The sequence below is a fragment of the Musca vetustissima genome, unplaced genomic scaffold (genome assembly GCF_032173495.1).
Source record: "Musca vetustissima isolate MV318-11 ecotype Yass unplaced genomic scaffold, APGP_CSIRO_Mvet_v1 utg12221, whole genome shotgun sequence".
NCBI classification, from domain to species: domain Eukaryota; kingdom Metazoa; phylum Arthropoda; class Insecta; order Diptera; family Muscidae; genus Musca; species Musca vetustissima.
Window position 1 is genome coordinate 395,946 of NW_026883087.1, and position 22,659 is coordinate 418,604.

Sequence of the window (22,659 nt, forward strand, 5' to 3'; positions counted from 1 at the left end):
ATACTTGTTTAGCTTTTGAGGTTATATATTTCTAATAATTAAAAAATAACATTCACAGAGAAATGCTAGCTGAAATATTTTTATTAATACGTATGATTGTTACTTAATGTATGGAAAATTTAAAAAAGGATGTATTTAATTACGATATATACACGTTTTTATTTCAGGTAGGGCTTTCTTCAGTAATCATTCACTGTAAAATGTATATCGAATATATAAGTATACGTAAACAAATATCAGCTGACTGACTTTAAATCAGATCATAAATCAATCATAAATATTTTAGTCTTTTACCATAAATATTTCTAATAATGAAACAAAAAAACATTCACTGTGAACTGTTAACATAAATAATGTTATTAATATGCCTGATTATTACTCAATATTTGGAAAATATTCAAATAAATGATGTATTTAATTAGGGTATTCATGTGATTTAAACGCTTTTATTTTAGGTAGGACTTTCTTTAAAAATCATTCACTGCAAAATGTTGGCAGACATATAATAATCTAATATTTGCATAGGACAGCGTTTAGACTTTAGATTTTGTCGTGATAATCTGCATTATATCAATTTAATTGCAAAATGTCGAATCTTGTAATAAAAAAAAATACTTTCAAAAGTATCGACTATCTACTGAGGTTTAATATCTATCGTATCAGAAGTAGAAAATTTTAATATTTGGCATGGAAGAATATTTAAGGAAATCAAAAAGGACTTATGCCGATAATCATCTTCATTAAATTGCTTTCATTGGACCTTCGATGTGGTTAGCCATAATGAAGGATATCTAAAAAATGTTACCTAAAAGTGGAAATACACCTACAAAAATTTAGGATAATATATACCGAGTACATTATCTTCATTAAACAGGATTTAACAAAAAACAGAGGAGAAAAATTAGTTTTTATCGCTGAAAAGTTAAATGTTTGTGGGTCAGTATCCATCGCTTCGGAAGTAATAATCGAGCATGCCCCTCGAGTTCATTTTGCGTATTTTTTATCTGGTTTGCTTGAGAAAATGCCCATGGTCTTTTGGAGGTGAAAAGTTTGGTTACAGTACCTATCGAATCAGAAGTAGAAATTATTAACGTTGGAATGAGGTCTCCGCCGGACTCAGCTAATAATAAACACATCATTTTTAGCTGTGTCCGGCGGAGACCTTAGTGTTCGTTTAAACAGGATTTAAAAAATAGATATACCATCATTTGTATAGATTTGAGACGGTATTTGTCGGATCAGAAGTAGAAAACATAGAAGATTTAAATGTGTGAATAAAATATACCATATATTCGGAGTCCAATTTCAGCCATATTCGATTGTGTTATTGAGCACATTTTGGAACATCTCTGCATAATTAAATACCTTGTTAGCTTAAAACGAATAGTGTTCTAATATTACATAATTATCCTATTTTTATGGCTTTGGCCTTCAAAGGATTCTTTTCTAAACATCTCTTCTTCATCTGCCTCAATTTTTCATTTCAGAACCCCTGAATTGAATTTATATTTCGCAAGCAAGTCAAATATTTAGTTTTACCAATTATGGTCTATTATCCAGGGGAATAACAATAAACCCGTAGTCTGAACAGCTAGGATTTAGTACCATGATTTAGAAATTGAGTTGATTTAGAAAGCATAGTCTAAACGTGGCATTAGTCTTTGAGAAAATATATTTCTAATTATAGTTTAAGGTAGAATTAGATATGACATGGTTCGATTAGCTGAATGATATGGCTACATATCGACGCCTCCGAACCATAGTATGCTAAGTCTGAAAAGTGAGTTTTTCAGTAGAAGCTCTCAAAGTATGGAAGTTTCTTATATCTTACGTGCAATGCTAAGTACATTTTTGCTTATAACTTTGGTTTGGATTGGCCGATGATTACCAAAATTGCAGAGAATATAAATTAAGGACCGTAGTATCTAATAGCGTAAAGATCTTTAAAACATGCTAAGTCGACTTAGCATACTATGGTTCGGAGGCGACGATATATCAATCAGCTGTATTCGATTGATAGTGACATAGCAGACTAATACATTGATTTCCATATGTTTGAATCGATCAGCTGTTTAATATGTATAACGTCATATCAATCAGCTGATCCAAACATGTCATAATCCAAAACTATCTCAATCCAAACTATCTCAGTTGTACCAATTTTGTACTTCGTTCGTACCAATAAGTACGAATTTCCAAAACTATCAATCAGCTGATCGAACCAAACATATGGAAATCAATGTATTCGATAAATAGTGACATATCAGACGAATATATTGATTTCCATAGGTTTGATTCGATCAGCTGATTGATAAAATAAAGCCATATCAATCAGCTGATCGAAACATGTCATAATCCAAAACTATCTCAATCCTAAATTGTACCAATTTCAGTACTTCGTTCGTACCAATAAGTTCGATAATAGAAATTAATTGGATAATATACATTAATTGGTAGACCTACGTTGATTTATATAAACATTCACAGGGAAATGTTAGCTTAAATATTTTTTTATTAATATGTCTGATTGTTGCTCATAGTTCCAGTGATATTTTCCATACATTGATTAATAATCAGACATATTAATGTTTAAGCTAACATTTCACTGCGAGTGTTTATTTCAATCAAGATAACCTATTAGTAAAAAAATATACATATAAATTCAAAAGTTAAAGATGCGATTTGGCTTTGCCTTCTAAATCGACTCGATTTCTAAATCCAGGTACTAAATCTTAGCTGTTTAGATTAGTATTAAAATTGTATAAAGTCAATCAGCTGATATTTGTTTACGTATACATAGAAAATTACGTATTTTTGTAGGGTTCCATGTGACATACACGCTTTTAATTTAGGTTGGTCTTACTTGCATTATAATTCACTGTAAAATGTTAGCATAATTATAATAGTTAAATATTGCTAATTAAAACTGTAATATTTAATTTAAAATTTTATTAAATTTAAAAAATAATATTTCCCAAATTTTTCATCAAACCAAAAATAAGTCTCCCTTTTCATTCTAACTAACCACAACATTAAATATTCAGTTATTTCTGTCCAACCACTTCCTTTTGATAATTATGACATTTCTTGGTTTTCGAAAAGGATAAACCGTCAAGGAAATGTTGTGTGTGGTTAAAATTTTGCGTGACATTTAAAATTGAAATAATTTGTTACATAAGACGCATTAAATGACTTTGCAAAACCATTACCACTTAACCACGTTTATGGTGGGGAGATTTCTTTTGATTAACGACCAGTAATCAAATGACCACTACACTGATTGATAGCAGAGTCCGTGTGTCTGTTTTTATATATCAAGTCAAATGTCAAATCTACAAATGTGTCAATCACTTCAGCATGTGTCTAGGGGGGTTTTTAATGACAGATGATTGATTGGTCGGCTTTTCGGCATACACCAATAAGAAAAGTGAATCATAAAAATTAACGGCAAAATTTGGTAAGGGGAAAAAGTAATTCTTGAGCATGCGATTTAATTGGATTGAGGAGATTTAATCAGATGGAGCTAATTGTATTATAGTGTAGCAAACAAATTAATTTTCCTTCCAAAAGGTTTAGTATTTTAATTTTTTTGATTGAAATTTAACCAGCGACCATTTCTCAGGAATCTTATTTAGGGAAATACTTTAATTTCGATCTTTGTGCCATATTTAGTACTTTTCGTACACATAAGTACGAATTAAAATAAACTACCTCAATCCTGCTTTCAAATGTTAATCGGAAGTCAAAATTTAATCGATATCTACATTGTATCAGATTTGCCACCGTTCGGTATTTTTCGTACCCATATTCCAAAACTATCTCAATCTTTAATTGTACCAATTTTAGTACTTCGTTCGTACCGTATAAGTACGAATTGCCAAATCTACCTCCTTCATGCTCTCCAATAAGTCCACATTTATGGCTTGCACCTCCATCCGTTCACCAACATCCAAATTGTACCAAATTTAGTACCATTTATTACTTTTTGTGAACGAAAGTTCAATCTTCCAAAACAGACACAATTTCGGATTACTCCAACTTTAATCAAAAAAATCAGTATCCCAGCCCTATTCGTTCCCATAGATTTATATTGTACCATATTTAGTACCATTTTATACTGTTAAGTACCATTTAGTACTACTTAGTACCATTTAGTACTATTAGTACCAATTTGTACCATTTGGTTTCGAATTTCCAACACAACCTCAATCATGTACTCTAACAGTAATCCTTACTCCGTATTAAGAGTTAATCAGGGGTCAATGACCTTAATCCGGGGTCAATGACCTTAATCCGGGGTCAATGACCTTAATCCGCGGTCAATGACATTTAGTAGGATTAAGCCTTAATCCGGGATCAATGCCCATTAATCCGGAGTCAATGACCCTTAATCCGGATTAAGCCGTAATCCGGGGTCAATGACCCTTAATCCGGATTAAATGTTAATCCAGGGTCAATGACCCTTAATTCAAATTAAGCCTTAATCCGAGGTCAATGGTCATTAATCCGGATTAAGTCTAATCCGGGGTCAATGACCCTTAATCCGGATTAAGCCTAATCCGGGGTCAATGACTCTTAATCCGGATTATACCTTAATCCGAGGTCAATGACCCTTAGTACGGATTAAGCCTTAATCCGGGGTCAATGACCTTTAATCCGGGGTCAATGACCTTTTATCTGGATTAAGCCTTAATCAGGAGTCAATGACCCTTAATCCGAGACCAATGATCTTTAATCCGGGGTCAATGTACCATTTAGTACTATTTAGTACCATTTAGTACTATTTAGTACCATTTAGTACTATTTAGTACCATTTAGTACTATTTAGTACCATTTAGTACTATTTAGTACCATTTAGTACTATTTATCGGGGTCAATGACCCTTAATCCGGATTAAGCCTAATCCGGGGTCAATGACTCTTAATCCGGATTATACCTTAATCCGGGGTCAATGACCCTTAATCCGGATTAAACCTTAATCCGAGGTCAATGACCCTTAATCCGGATTAAGCTTTAATCCGAGGTCAATGACCCTTAGTACGGATTAAGCCTTAATCCGGGGTCAATGACCTTTAATCCGGATTAAGCCTTAATCCGGAGTCAATGACCCTTAATCCGGATTAATCCTTAATCCGGAGTCAATGACCCTTAATCCGAATTAAGCCTAATCCGGGGTCAATGAGTCTTAATCCGGATTATACCTTAATACGGGGTCAATGATATTTAGTACCGTTTAGTATTATTTAGTACTATTTAGTACCATTTAGTACTATTTAGTACTATTTAGTACCATTAAGTACTATTTATCGGAATCAATGACTCTTAATCCGGACTAAGCCGTAATCCGGGGTCAATGACCCTTAATCCGTATTAAACCTTAATCCGAGGTCAATGACCCTTAGTACGGATTAAGCCTAATCCGGGGTCAATCACCCTTAATCCGGATTAAGCCTAATCCGGGTCCAATGATCCTTAATCCGGATTTAGCCTTAATCCGGGGTCAATGACATTTAACCATATTTAGTACTATTTAGTACCATTTCGTACTATTTAGTACCATTTAGTACTATTTTTTCGGGGTCAATGACTCTTAATCCGGACTAAGCTGTAGTCCGGGGTCAATGACCCTTCATCCGGGTGACTATTTTTTCAGTTTTTTTTTGTACAAAGTATTTTAATTTTTAAATTTGTAAGCATTCACAAAGAACTGATAGCCACATATAGAATAAATATGTCCATTGATTTTTCTATGTGTACTTTATGGATATATAACTCAAGATAAATTTAAATTTAATCAAATAAACATTCACTGGGAATTGATAGCACAATCAAAGGTATTTAAAATTGGGCTATAGGAGGAATATTTTTGTGGTTTTTAATATATTTTTTGTCAGTTATAAAATATCAATTCTCTTTACATCTAAACCTTGTTAAATTGTTTTCCCGCACCTAATATTGAAAAATAAAAAGCATTTCACCCAATTCTGGCCACTTTGGCCATTATTGACCGCCCGGATTATGTTTATATTTAATTTACACATGAGAATGATGATGTTGATGATATCCTCTGACAAGCTCATTTCAAATGCAAATAACCTCAAAATCGAGTAGTATCAAACATAAATATTGAAACAAACCAAAAATTCTCCAGAGAGAATAATGATGATTGAAGCACAATTTTAGTCATTTCGGAAAATTTCAATGAAATTTTTACTGATGAAAATGAAAAAAGAATGCATCAAAAATCCAAATACCAAAAAATACAACAATCAGTTAAATGTCAAGCTCGACAGCAAAAACATGACAGAAGTAGAACAGCAACACAATTTAAGCTTAAATGTCATATCATCATCATCAAGTGTGAACTAAATTTTCCATGTCGACAATTTGAAGTGGAATAGGGAAGGGGAAAGTGAAAGTGAAAACATGAAATTTATCCCCCGAAAACATATAAATTTGCAACTACAACAAAAATAAAAAAGAAAAACTGATTTCAACTTTAAATGTTGTGGAACAATGAAGTTCAGGAGTAATGGATGAATGCCATTTTAGAGTAACAAAATTGGAAGTCAAGGGCAAAATTATAGGGAGAAGGGGAAAGGGAGAGGAGGAATGAAAGTGAGGGAAACTATTCGAGTTAGTAACAATAAAGAAAAAAACAATTTAATGGCAAATTGTTGTTAGTTTTCATATGGAAGAAAATTATTGTTGTTGAATCAAAAACTTCCACCTATATGTGTACGTATGTCATTGATGCTCCTCCATTTAATTTTACATATATATAAATGTAGTTGTAGTTGTGTAAAATTGTATTAATGATTCATAAACTTGTTTTTTTATATGTCAATTTGTATACGATTTATACAAATTATTAAATTATATATGTACGGGGCAATTAATTATAACTGGGTCACAATAAAAAGTACCACCTGCAGGTGGTACTTTGCATAGAGGCCAGGGATGGGAATGTGGAATTATGGAAATTAATATTAAAATTTAATTTTTTATAAGTCTATTTCAGAACCTGCAAAAATTGAAAAAATGTTCCCTTATATTATATCTAAAATAAAATAGTAAATTCTTCTTGTACGGGAACACACCGTATATTTTCTTAAGTTCCTCGACCTCGTTAAACTGTTATCGATTTTGTTGTACAAAGAAATCGAAATAATAAATAAATAAATAAAAAAAAAAAACAAATACCTATCACGGCAATTATTGTGATGATATCCTTTTCATGAGGACATAACCGACACGCAATGTTGTCAGTGTACTTGTAAAATGGTGTCCTTATGTCGTGACCGAACAATCCGAGGGCAGGTGTTCATGTTCACAAAATTCTTAAAGGAAAAGTTCCAATTTTTTTTTTATTGACATGACATTTATCAAAACCAATAAACAAGGATATAAAATGGCCAAATAACCCAGCAAACAAATGGTGGAAGTTTTTATACCAATAGGGACAAATAAAAAAATATCGAAGTACAACTTTGTAATCGATAAGAATTTTTAGAGGAAAAAATAATCCAAACATTTAATATAGTTATCGGTATACATTTTGTTATATAAATTATCGATAACAATTTTAATAGAAAATCGTATAATCGATAACATTTTAAATAGAAAATAGTGTTGTCGACAACGTTTTTAATAGAAATTCTTATGATCGATTAATTTTTTTTTTATCTGTAAAAAATGTGAACCCATGTTATCGATAACAATTTCAATAGGAAATCGTATAATCGATTACATTTGAAATTGAAAATCGTGTTATCGACAAAGTTTTTAATAGAAATTCTTATAATCGATAAATGTTTTTTATCTATAAAAAATTTGAATAGAAACTCATGATATCGATAACAATTTTAATAGGAAATTGTATAATCGATAACATTTTAAATAGAAAATAGTGTTAGCGACAACATTTTTAATAGAAATTCTTATAATCGATAAAATTTTTAATAGAAAATCATGTTATCGATAACAATTTTAATACAAAATCTTGTTATCGACAAACATTTTAGTACAAAACCATGTTATCGTTAACAGTGTTTAATAGAAAATTGTATTATCGATACCATTTCTAATAGAAAATTGTGTCATCGATATTATTTTTAAAGAAAATCGTGTTATTGATATCATTTTTAATAGAACATTATATAATCGATGACTTTTTAATTAAGAAAATCATGTTATCGATAATAATTTTAATGGGAAAACATGTTATCGATTATAATATTAATAGAAAACCATGCTATCAATTTAATTTTTAATAGAGAACCTTGTTATCGATACAAATTTGAATAAAAAAAGTGTTGTCGATAAAAATGTTAATAGAAAATTTTATTATCGATAAAAAAATTCGACATAAAATAGTGTTATCGACAACAAATTTAATAGAAAATAGTGTTATCGATAACATTTTAAATGGAAAAACATGTTATCGATAACATTTTTAATAGAACATTTTATAATCGATAACTATTTAATTAGAAAATCATAATAATAATTTTAATAGAAAACCATGTTATCGATTATAATATTAATAGAAAACCATGTTATCAATTTAATTTTTAATAGAGAACCTTGTTATCGATAAAAATTTGAATAAAAAAAAGTGTTGTCGATAAAAATTTTAATAGAAAATTTTATTATCGATAAAAAAAATTCGACATAAAATAGTGTTATCGACAACAAATTTAATTGGAAATAGTGTTATCGATAACAATTTAAATAGAAAAACATGTTATCGATAATAAGTTTAATAGAAAATAGTGTTATCGATAAAAATGTAAATATAGAATCGTGTTATCGATAAAAATGTAAATATAAAAACGAGTTATCAAAAAAATTTCGAATAGAAAATCATGTTAAAGATAAAAATTTTAATAGAAAATCTTACAATCGATAAAAATTTTCAAAGAAAATCGAGTTATCGACAAAATTTTCGATACAAAACCATGATAATGAAAACATTTTAAATAGATAATCTTATAATCGATAAAAAATTAAGTATAAAATTGTGTTATCGATAAAATATTTAATAGAAAACCATGTTGTCGATTAAAATTTTAATAGCAAATCGTGTTATCGAAAACATTTTTCATAGAAAACCATGTTATCGATAATAATTTTTACAGAAAATCTTGTTATCGATAAAATTTTTAATATTAAAAAATTTAATCGATATAAATTTAAACATAAAATCGTTTTATCGATACAAATTGTAATAGAGAACCTTGTTATCGATACGAATTTGAATAGAAAACCATGATATCGATGACATTTTTAATAGAAAAACGTTTTATCGATAATAATTTTAATAGAAAATCTGGTTAATGATAACACTTTTTATAGAAAGCTATTTTATCGATAACAGTTTTAATAGAAAATCTTGTTATCGATAAAGTTTTAATATAAATTTAAATATAGAGTTATCGATATTTTTTAAAGGAATTTATGTTATCGATACAAATTATAATAGAAAATCGTGTTACCGATAACATTTTTAATAATGCAACATGTTATCGATACGAATTTTAATCGATATTTTTCTTATTAATAAGAATTACTACAGAAAATCATGTTATCGATTATTGCTTGTATACAAAACCTAGTTATCTATAACAATTTGAATAGAAAATGTTGTTATCGATAATAATTTGAATAGAAAAATATTGTTATCGAATTACTGTTATCGATAGCAATTTCTATAGAATGTTATTTAATCGATAAAAATGTCATCTCAAAATCTTGTTATCGATAAGTGTATCGTTAGAAAATGTATTTATCGTTACTGATTTCTTAAACAACACTAGTTATCGATTGCATTTTCTATTGATAATTTTTGTTTCAATAGAAAATCTTGTTATCGAATGAATTCCCTATACAAAATCTGGTTATCAGTAATAATTTTAATTGAAAATCTTGTTATCGACAATAATTTTTATAGCAAATATTATTATCGATAGTAATTTATAAAGAAAATTTTCTTATTGGTAAAAATTTTGTCTGAAAATCTTGTTATCGATAGGTATCCCGTCACTTCTATCGGAAATATAAATTATGATCGATAATAATTTTGAACAAAATTTTGTTATCGATAATAATTTCAATGGATAATCTGTTAATCGATAATAATCGAACATTTTGTTATCGATAAAAATATTTTTATAGAAAATTTTTTTTCGAAAAGTATTACCGAAAACAATTTTGTGATCGATAATAATTTCTATAGAAAATTTAATATCAAATAATTGGAACTGAGAAACGGGTAATCGATAATGATTACTATTGAAAATCTTGTTATCGCTAAACATATTTATAGAAAAATTTATTATCGATAGGAATTTTAGCAAAAAAAAAAAATCTGTTATTGATTATGACTACTATATAAAAATCGGGATATCTATTATGATTTCTATATAAAATCTTGTTATCGATTATATTTTTATAGAAAAATTTATTATCGATAAGTATATCTAAAGAAAATTTTGTAATCGTTAATAATTTCTATAAAAAATATTGTAATCGATACCTAATCATTTTTATCGAAAATCTGCAATCGATAAACATGTTTATCAAAAATTTTGTAATCGATAAAAATGTTTATCGAAAATTTTGTAATCGAAAATTTTGTAATCGAAAATTTTGTAATCGATAAAAAATTTTATCGAAAATTAATTATCGATAAGTATTTCTCGAAAAAAAATATTGTAGTCGATAATAAATCCTATAGACAATGTTGTTATCGATAAAAATTTTTATTGAAAATTTTGTTATCGATAAAAAAATTTAACGAAAATTAATTATCGATAAGTATTTCTCGAGAAAATATTTTAGTCGATAATAAATTCTATAGACAATGTTGTTATCGATAAAAAGTTCTATCGAAAATTTTGTTATCGAAAAAAAAATCCAACAGAAAATCGCCGGAAAAAAATATTTGAACGTAGTCATAGGTAAACTATATTGCCTAGAAACAATTATCACATTGTTACCTGACACATATCTCTAAACGTCATTGAGGCAGGGCTCCATTACCTCCTACCTTTATTATTAGTGCACTGACTTTTATAAACGATGTTTCGATTGCTTTTTTTTCGATTTATTATTTATTTAATACATCATAAATTAAAGGGGGTGATTGCAAGTTCTATTTTAAACAGTAAAAACTGAAAAGCTGTTTCTATGTTGATACAATTGTGTAAGTGTGTGTGTAGGTGTGAGTACGTGTGCCTGACATGACACCCACCATCCACCATTTACTCAGTTACAATGGACGCGTCGCCGAAAAAAATAACTTTTACAAGTGTAACTGACTTCTAAGTATTTCAAGGGAATATTGATTTAAGACACAACAACAACAAATTAGAGCGACCAAAAATAAACAACAACAAAAATGAGAGAGTGAGGCGAAAATGAGTGAAGGCAGTTCAATAACCCCCCAGGGCGGCCAGCCAAAAGTGTGAAACGAAATATTTTCGTTATCACGAAAAGAAATATTGAAACTATATCAGATGTAATGGAATGTTTGAGATTACAAAATTACATTTTAAAGAAAAAAAGTTTGAAAAAAAATTGTTGAGTTAGCAAAAATTGTAGAGTTAGTTGCTGAGAATATTGAGAACATGAAGGGCTTGCCTGTTTAGGCTAATCATTCGCTGTGACTTTTATCTGTCATTACTGGTTGATGGTTGATGTTTGGCTTGATAGAATATCTTCGCAATGACCTTCACTTGGTTTCTGAACTTTTTTATCGTCATCAATTCAATGTCAAGTGCAGTTTGCCCGCATGGTTGATTGGCTGGCTCGCTTGGCTTGCTTGTCGCATGGCGGACGCATGGCTTGTCTAATCATGCCAATTCAATTCAGTTCAGTTTTTTTAATTGAATGAGAGGCATAACAGTAATTTTTTCTATGGCTGCCGCCGTTGCTCTCTTGAATATGAATTTGTTTTTGAAGCTGTAATTAAATTTTCTTGTTTACTTTCTAGTCAACAATAAAAAAGATGACAGCTTGATGACAAGTTAGGTAGGGGGAAGAGGAAAATTATGATTCTACAATTAAGAGGAGGCCACGACTGAGAATGGGAAGAAATATCTTGTTATCGACAAAAGAAATTAATTCGAATATTTTGTCAACGGTCGGAATAGATAGAACAAATATTAAGAAACAAATTATGTTATCGATAAAAATAGATTATCGATAAAAATTTCTTTATAAACTCTTTTAATCGATAATAATTTGTATATAAAAACGTGTTATCGATAATTATTTATATATAAAAACGTGTTATCGATAATAATTTGTATATAAAAACGTGTTATCGATAATAATTTTAATATAAATATGTGTTATCGATAGTAATATGCATAAAAAAATCTTGTTATCGATAATAATTTTTGTAGAAAATGTATTATCAATATCAATTTTTATATAAATACTTGTTATCGATAATAATTTCTATAGAAAATCTTGATATCGATAAAAAATTTCTATAGAAAATGGTACTATCGATAATAATTTCTATAGAAAATATTGCTATCGATAACGATTTCTATAGAAAATCTTGTTATCGATTATATTTTCTATAGAAATTCAACAGAAAATCTTATTATCGATAACAAATTTTATAAAAATCTTGCTATTGATACTAATTTCTATAGAACATCTGGTTATCGACAATATTTTCTATATCAAAACTTGTTATCGATTATAATGTGTATATCAAATCTTGTTTCCGAACACAGAAATCTTGTTGTCGATTATATTTTTTATAGAATACATTCATTAAAACTTGCTATCGAAAGTTATTTTTATAGAAAATCTTGTTATCGATGATTATTTCTATAGAAAAAACTTGTTATCGATAGTAATTTCTATGGAAATCATGTTATCTATAGAAATTTCTATAGAAAAACCTTGTTTTCGATAATAATACCTATAGAAAAACTTTTTATCGATATGAATTTCTTAAGAAAATATTGATATCGATAACAACTCACATAGACAATTTTGTTATCGATAATATTTTCAATCGAAAAATTTATATCGATACATTTTTCTATTAAAAATCAAGTTATCGATAATAATTTCTATTAAAAATCGTGTTGTCGATAATAATTGATAGAGCTAAGTTTGTTATCGATCATAATTTCTACAGAAAATGTTGTAATCGAACACTTTTTCTGTAGAAAATACTGTTATCGACAGTGATTTCTATAAAAAATCATGTTATCGATAATAAATTCTATGGAAAATATGGTTATCGACAAAATTTTATGTATAAAATCTTGTTATCCATAATTATTTGAATACAAAATAACGTTACCGATAACAATTTCAATAGAAAATCTCGATATCGTTAATAATTCATATAGAAAATATTGTAATCGATAAATGTTTCATTAGTAAATAGGGTTATCGACAATATTTGCCATAGAAAATCTTTTAATCGATAATAATATCTATAGAAAATCTTGTTATCGATAAGCATTTGCATACAAAATTATGTTATCGATAACAATTTCTATAGAAAATTTTGTTATCGACAAAAGTTATTATAGAAAATATTGTTATCGATAATAATTTAAACAGGAAATCGTGTTATCGATTTGAATTTCTTTCGAATATATTGATATCGATAATAATTTCTTTAGAAAAGTTTGTTATCGATAAATAGTTATGCAGAAAATTTTGTTATCTATACAAATTTCAATAGTAAATAGTGTTATCGACAAAATTTTCGATAGAAAATCGTTTAATCGATAATAATATCTATAGAAAATCTTGTTATCGATAAGCATTTGCATACAAAATCATGTTATCGATAACAATTTCTATAGAAAAATGTGTTATCAATAAAAGTTCTTATAGAAAATATTGTTATCGATAATAATTTAAACAGGAAATCGTGTTATCGATATGATTTTTTTTAGAAAATACTGATATCGATAATAATTTCCATAGAAAAGTTTGTTATCGATAATAAGTTTTGCAGAAAATTGTTATCGATAAAAATTTTCACATAAATTGTTGTCGATCATATTTTCTATAGAACACCTTGTTATCGATAATAATTTTAAAAAATCTTCTTAGTGATAATAATTGCAATATAAAATCGTGTTATCGCTATGAATTTCTTTAGCAAATATTGATTGATATCAATTTTGTTATAGATAATAATTTTTACAATAAAATTTGTTATAATAATTTCTTTAGAAAAGTTTGTTATCGATAGAAAATAAGATAATATTTTTATGCAGAAAATTTTTTTTTGTTAACGATAATAATTGCAATTGAAAATTTTGTTATCGATAACAATTTCAATAGAAAAACTTGTTATCGATAATTAGAACACTTTGGTATCGACAAAAAACTGTTATCGATTGAAATTTCTTCTATAGTGAAATTTTATCGAAATTACATTTTCGATAATATTTTGTATAGAAAATCGTTTCGACAAAATGCGAAAAAGTTTAATCGCTAATAATATCTATAAAAAATCTTGTTATCGATAAGCATTTGCATACAAAATCATGTTATCGATAACAATTTCTATATAAAAATGTGTTATCTATAAAAGTTCTTATAGAAAATATTGTTATCGATAATAATTTAAACAGGAAATCGTGTTATCGATATGATTTTTTTTTAGAAAATACTGATATCGATAATAATTTCCATAGAAAAGTTTGTTATCGATAATAAGTTTTGCAGAAAATGTTGTTATCGATAATAATTTTCACATAAATTGTTGTCGATCATATTTTCTATAGAACACCTTGTTATCGATAATAATTTCAATAAAAAATCTTCCTAGTGATAATAATTGCAATATAAAATCGTGTTATCGCTATGAATTTCTTTAGCAAATATTGATATCGATATTAGTTTCTATAGAAAATTTTGTTATCGATAATAATTTAAACAGGAAATCGTGTTATCGATATGAGTTTCTTTAGAAAAATATTGACATCAATTATAATTTCTATAGAAAAGTTTGTTATCCGTAATAAGTTTTGCAGAAAATTTTGTTATCGATAATAATTTTTACATAAATTGTTGTCGATCATAGTTTCTATAGAACACCTTGTTATCGATAATAATTTCAATAAAAAATCTTTTTAGCGATAATAATTGCAATATAAAATCGTGTTATCGTTTCTATAGACAATTTTGTTATAGATAATAATTTTTGCAAAAAAAAAAATGTTATCGATGACAATTTCAATATAACATCTAGTTATCGATAAAAGTTTCTCTGTAAACTTATATTATTATTAATATTTTCGATAGGAAATCGTGTTATCGATAATATTTTCTATAGAAAATCATGTTATCGATAATATTTTCTACAAAAAATCATGTTATCGATAATATTTTCGGTAGAAAATCTAGTAATCGATACTTTTTTATGAAAATCTTGTTATCGATAATAATTTCAATAGAAAAGTTTGTTATCGATAACAATTTCAATAGAAAATCCTGTTATCGATCATTTTTTCCTATATAAAACATTGACATCGACAAAAAAAACTGTATCGATTGAATTTTCCCAACCCTCTCCTAACCCAATACAGATCAAGTGTGAAAACATTTAGTGTGTGAGAAATCATAAAATACAAACTGCCACTGAAATTGCCACTTCATTGTGTCCCGCAAAAGGTCATTAAAATCAATTCATATAACATTTACTAATCGAAATGACTTATCTTGACCGCATACGTATATAAAACACAGACATTTATGGTCACTCAAGCGTAACCAAATAACATCGAATCTTTGGCAATAACATTGACTGCTTCTTAAGTTTCCAAAATAGAGAATTGATTTTAGGGTGGCAAAAAAAAAAAGAAGAAAGAATATTGTATCCATAAATTTCCTGGGTATAACTCAATAATATTGGCAGTGGCTGCTGCCTTTGGGAGGAGGGGGCTGGTGTATTTGCCCGGCATATATTAACAATAAATATTTATAAGCAAAAGAAACTCCCACTACAAAAAATATGGCAAACATTGCAAAAATTATCTACTTCTTGGCCACAGGATATTATTTGCAGCAGTTACTGCTGCTCCTGCTGCACAGACAAAAGGAAGATATAAAACTCGGGGCATTTATTATTCATACGCTCTGTGGGCGGGCTGGTGTCTGGGTGTAATTTGGTGGAAAAGAAAGAGCAGTGAATAGAACGGAAGGAAGACACACTAAAATCAAACACGGAGAGTAGTTTCGTGGTGGACTAACGGTTATTTTTGAAGGATTCAAAATACATTTACACAACAATGTGTAAACAAAGGCGGGATGTCCGTATTGTTGTTGCGGTATTTGTTGTACACTATGAATGGGATATTTATGCGGGGTTTTTTTCTATTTTGTTTCTTTTGTGTTGTGGCGGCTTTGTTTTGTGGTTAATGTTGCAAATATATGCATATAAATCGAGGATAACATATTTAGGACAATATGTGAACTGAACGTGATGATGGGGAGGATAATAATAAAAACCACATATTTAAAGATTTTAATATGGAGAGACTAAACACCGTTTTTAATTAATTTGAAAACAATATTTTCGATAACAATAAGTTACTATGCAAATTTCCGGCCAAAAGGAAGATTTTGTACAGCAAATTTGATCGATAACAACATTTTCTATAGAAATTGTTTTCGATAACTCGATTTTCATAATAAATTATTATCGATAACATGACTTTATGTAACAAATTTTATCGATAACATCATTTTTAAAAACAAGTGTTATCGATAACTGGATTTTCATAATAAATTATTATCGATAAAAAAATGTTTTGATGAAAATTTTTATCGATAACAGTATATTCGATACAATTTTTTTATTTTTTATAAAAAAAAATTACCGATAACGAGATTTTCTATAGTAATTATTTTCGATAACATGGATTTATCCAGAAAATATTATCGATAACAAGATTCTTTATCGAAATTATTATCGATAAAAAATGTTCTAAAGAAATTATTATCGATATCAAATTTGCTATAGAAATTATTATCGATAACAAATTTTTCTTTAATTTTTTTTATCGATAACAATAATTTTCAATAAATAGTTCTAACGATAAAAACATTTTCTATACAAATTAATATCGATAACAAGATTTTCTATAAATAATGTAATCGATAACAAGATTTTATATAGTAATTATTATCGATAACAAGATTTGCTATAGAAATTATTATCGATAATAGATTATCTATAGAAATAATTATCGATAACAAGATTTTCTATATAAATTATTATCGATAACAAGACTTTCTATTGAAATTATTGTCGATAACAATATTTTGTATGGTAGTTTTTATCGATAATAAGGGTTTCTATAGAAATTATTGTCGGTAACCAGATTTTCTACAAATATTTCTACCGATAACAAGATTTTCTGTTAAAACTATTATCGATAACAAGATTTTTATTAGGCATTATTTTCGATAAAAAGTTTTTTTAGAAATTATTATTGATAGCAATATTTTCTATAAGAATCACTATAGCAAGATAACAGTATTTTCTATAAAAATAGTTATCGATAACAAAATTTTCTATAAAAATTATTACTAATAACAATACGATAATATGATTTTCTATAGAAATTATTATCGATAACAAGATTTACTATTAAATTTATTATCGATAACACGATTTTGTATAAAAATTATTATTGATACTTATAGAAATTAATATCGATAACACGATTTCCTCTAGAAAATACCATCGATAACAAGATTTTCTATTAAAATAGTTATCGAGAACATAATTTTCTATACAAATTAATATCGATAGCAAGATTTTCTATAGAAATTATTATCGATAACAGGAGTTTCTACAGAAACTATTTCCGATAATACGATTTAATCTATAGAAAATATTATCGATTACAAGTTTTTATATCGAAAACATTATCGATAATAAGATTTTCTGTAGAATTTTTTTCCGATAACAAGATTTACTGTAGAAATTTTTTTCCGATAACAAGTTTTTTTTTATCGAAAACATTATCGATAACAAGATTTTCTGTATAAATATTTTCCGATAACAAGATTTACTGTAGAAATTTTTTCCGATTGATAACAAGATTTTCTATAGAAAACAATATCGATAACAAGATTTCCTATAGAAAACATTACCGATAACAAGATTTTCTACAGAAAATATTATCGATTAAAAGATTTAGTGTTGAAATTATTATCGATAAAAACATTGTTTATATAACTTTATATCGATAACCATATTTTCTATATAAAATATTATCGATAACAAGATTTTCTATAAAAATTATTATCGATAATACAATTTTTTATAGAATATTTCATAGAATTTTCTATAGAAAATATTATCGATAACTAGATGTTCTACCGAAAACATTATCTATAACATGATTTTCTATCGAAAATATTATCGATAACTAGATGTTGTTTTAAAATTATTATCAATAACAAGATTTTCTATAAAAATTATTATCGATAATACGATTTTTTATAGAATATTTTATAGAATTTTCTATAGAAAATATTATCGATAACAAGGTGTTCTACCAAAAAATTATCGATAACATGATTTTCTATCGAAAATATTATTGATAACAAAATTTTCTAAAGAAAATCTTATCGATAAAAAGATTTTCTACCGAACATATTATCGATATTCCATAAAAAATATTATCGATTACAAGATTTTTCACAGAAAATATTTTCGATAACTAGATTTTCTGTCGACATTTTAATTGATAACACGATTTTCCACAAAAAATATTATCGATAACATGATTTGTAAAGAAATAATTTTCGATGACGATATTTTCTATTGAAGTACTTAACGATAACAAGATTTTCTATCGAAAAAATGATCGATAACATTAAAAGATTTTCTATAGAAATTATAATCGATAACAATAATTTCTACAGAAATTTTTCTTAATTTTTTTTCTCTATATTTTGAGATTTTATCGATAAGTTATCGATTTCTTTAATATTAATATCGAATATGAAATAAAATATATTTATTAATTATTAAAAAAAAACACTCACCCAATATTGCACGCAAATGTCCTTCGAGCGTCTGCAGGATCGTCTGTTTAATTTCGCTAACACTCTTGCCCAGGAACTGTTCACTGGCGGTGCCCAGAAGTTCGTCAGCCTGATGATGAAAATAATAGACATTCATCATCTGCATGAACAAATCCGTTCATTCATTGTTCAGGGGTTTTTGTTTTTTTGGAGAATATAAAAGGAATTTTTATGGTTTTATTAATATGTGTTGTTGTTGTGGGGTTTTTGTTGTCGTTGTCAGCAGCGTCAGCGAAATATATATATTTTTATTTCATTTATATATGTACATTATGACAACAATTATTTGTTTATTTATTTATATATATGTTTATATATCCATGTATATTTATATTTATTATGAAATACAGAGAGCGTTCGTTGGCAGCATTTATTTAATTCAGGATGAAACGGCAGAGAGAGACAGAGAGGAGTAGTTACAGCAGAGAGCAGCACAACAGCCAAAAAGCGCAACACAAAAGATAACGGTACAACATCACACCCACACAGACATCAAGGTATCCATCAAAACAAACAATGACGTTTGCATTTGTATCGGTTTTTTGTTTTTTGGGTTATGTTTTCAATTCAAACGGATACGGAAATGCATGGTTGTCAATAGAGTATAAGAGGGTCGGGAAAGTAAAAGAAAAAAACATCTTTAGTTTTTTATTTAAAAATATTTTATTATACAAAATTAGTTATATAATTTAATAAGGGGATGATTTTTTTAAAGTAATTTTTTCAGAATGATACTATCGAGTTAAAAAAAATAGTTATCGATTAGAATTTTCAATAGACACGCATGACATTAACAAAAATGTTTAGAAAATCTGGTTATCGATAAAAATTACTACAAAAAATTGTGATATTGACCATATTTTCTATAAAAAACCTTGTTATCGATAATATTTTCTGTATAAAATCCTGTTATCGATATATATTTTTTATAGAAAATTTAGTTATGGATTAAAATTACTATACAAATGGATACCAAAATTATATTATCGAAAAATACAATTTTGGTATCCATTTGTATAGTATAGAAAACCTTGTTATCGATAAAAAATTTTATAAAAAATTTATTAATCGATAAATGTTACAATAACAACATTTTTATTGATAGAAAAATCGTATTATCGAAAATAACTTCTGTAGAAATTTTTGTTTTCCATAAAAACTACGATAGCAAGTTTTGTTATAGGTAAAAATTCCAATGGAAAATTTGGTTTCGATAAATATTACTATCGAAAATTTAGTTTATGGATAGAAAATTCATATTATCAAAAATGAGCTCTATAGCAAATTTTGTTATCGATACAAAGTACTATAGAAAATTTTGTTATCGATAAAAATTGCAATAGGAAAATTTGTTATCGATAGAAAAATTATGTTATAGAAATTAATTTCTGTAGAAAGTTTGGTTATCGATAAGAATTTTTATAAAAGTTTTTGTTAACGAAAAATTGACTATAAACAATTTTGTTATCGATAAATATTACTATAGAAAATTTAGTTTTTCGATAGAAAAATTATATTATCGAAAAAATTATAAAGATTTAGTTATCGATAAAAATATTTGATATATAATCCGAATATTGAAAAGAATTTTTATAGATAAGTCGGTTATCGATAAGAATTTGTATAGAAGTTTTTTTATCGATATAAAATTACTATAGAAAATTTAGTTTATCGATAGAAAAATTATATTATCGAAAAAAAATCTAGTTATCGATAACAATTTTTATATAAAATCCAGTTATCGATAAGAATTTTAATAGAAAATACTGTTATCGATATGAATTCGTATAGAAAATTCGGTTATCGATAAGAATTTGTATATAAGTTTTTGTTATCGATAAATATTACTATAGAAAATTTAATTTATCGATAGAAGAATTATATTATCGAAAAAAATTTCAATAGAAAATCGTGTTACCGATAACAATTCTTACAGACTATCGATGAGAATTATTATAGAAATAATTGTTATCGAAAACAATTTTGTAGAAAACGTTGTTATCGATAGAAATATAATATTATCGAAAATAATTTCTTGGTATTATCTGAAATCAATTTATCGATAATAACTTCCATAAAAAATTTTTATCGATAGTATATTGGACAAAAATTTAATTATCGATTAGCTTTTCAACGAAAACTTTTGATATCGAACACAATTTCTATTAAAAATATTGTTATCGATAAGAATTACAAACACAAAATGCTGTTATCGACATGAATATATGGGAAAATTTTTGTTATCGATATTAAAATTCGAAAAAAATCTTTTTTATTGTCTATATTATCGATCACAATTTCTATGAAAAATCCAGTTATCGATAGAAAATGTTGTTATCTGTATAAATTTAAAGGGACATTTTTGTTATCGATAACAACACAAATATATTTTGTTAGCGATGGTAATTTTTTTTTATCAAAAATCTTGCTAGCGATAAGAATTTCAAGGGGGAATTTTTAATCTTCTTTAGAAAATATTGGTAATTTCTGCAGAATGTACTGTTATCGGCAATTTTTGAATCGATATTAAAAAAATCGATAAAGAATATATATTTGAAAGTTATCGACACTAATTCTAATTCTTGCTGTAGAAAATTCTGTTATCGATATGAGCTTATTTGGAAATGTTTGTTATCGATATGAGCTTATTTGGAAATGTTTGTTATCGATAAAAGAAATTCGATAAAAAATCTTTCAATCGACCGTATTTGTAAATTATTGATAAGAATGTCTGTAAAAACATTTGTTATCGATAGCCATTTTTATTAAAAGTCCTGTTATCGATTAAATTTAAAACGGAAAACGTTGTTATCGATCATACTTTCTTTGGAAAATGTAGTTATCGATCACAATTTTTGTGGAAAATGCTGTTATCGATAAGAAATTAAGAATTTTGTTTTCGATAACAAATTTTGTTTTTGAAGAGATTTTTAGGAAAAAAAATATCGACAGTAATTTCTATAGAAAAAATTGTTATTAATTATTTGAACGGAAATTTTTGTTATCGATTACAATTTCTTTTGAAAATATTGTTATCGATCACCATTTTTTTTTGGAAATAAAAAATTTTAAAATAAAATCTTATAATCGACTATATTTAAAAGTTATCAAAAAATTTTTCAGTAAAAATATTTGTTATCGATAAAAATTTTTTTAAAAATTCTTGTTATCGATGAGATTTGGAACGGAAAAATTTTCTTATTGCTCAGAATTTCTTTGAAAATTTAGTTAGCTAAAAGAATTTTTACCGAAAATGCAGTTATCGGTATAAAATCATGAAGAAATTTTTGTTATCGATATAAAAATTTATATAGGATATTGTCTATATTTGAAAGATTTTTTTTTTTAGATTTTTATATAAAATCTGAAAAAGTTACTTTGAAAAAAATCAACCCTCTTGCTTTTAATAAAAATCGATATTTTAATACAATACTTTATTTAGTCAGGAATATTTTTACAAAACCAATACATGTTCAGCGACCCCTGATTTTGAAGGGCAGTCTTGAAGTATTTTTTGAACTTGTAGCACAGTGGTTAATGTGATTATTTGTAAAAAATTCC

General features: G+C 26.8%; 1 protein-coding gene across 3 annotated transcripts in view; it reads right to left on the minus strand.

Annotated features, from left to right (window-relative positions):
- LOC133329838 (flotillin-2) overlaps window positions 1–22,659 on the minus strand; it is a 71,502-nt gene that overhangs the window by 41,002 nt on the left and 7,841 nt on the right. For 2 of the 3 annotated variants that reach the window (XM_061538301.1, XM_061538299.1), the window contains one exon: window positions 19,060–19,198. In XM_061538301.1, the coding sequence (XP_061394285.1) occupies window positions 19,060–19,198 (139 nt within the window). The remainder of the gene's footprint in view (window positions 1–19,059; window positions 19,199–22,659) is intronic. The other variant, XM_061538302.1, reaches the window with a different exon arrangement.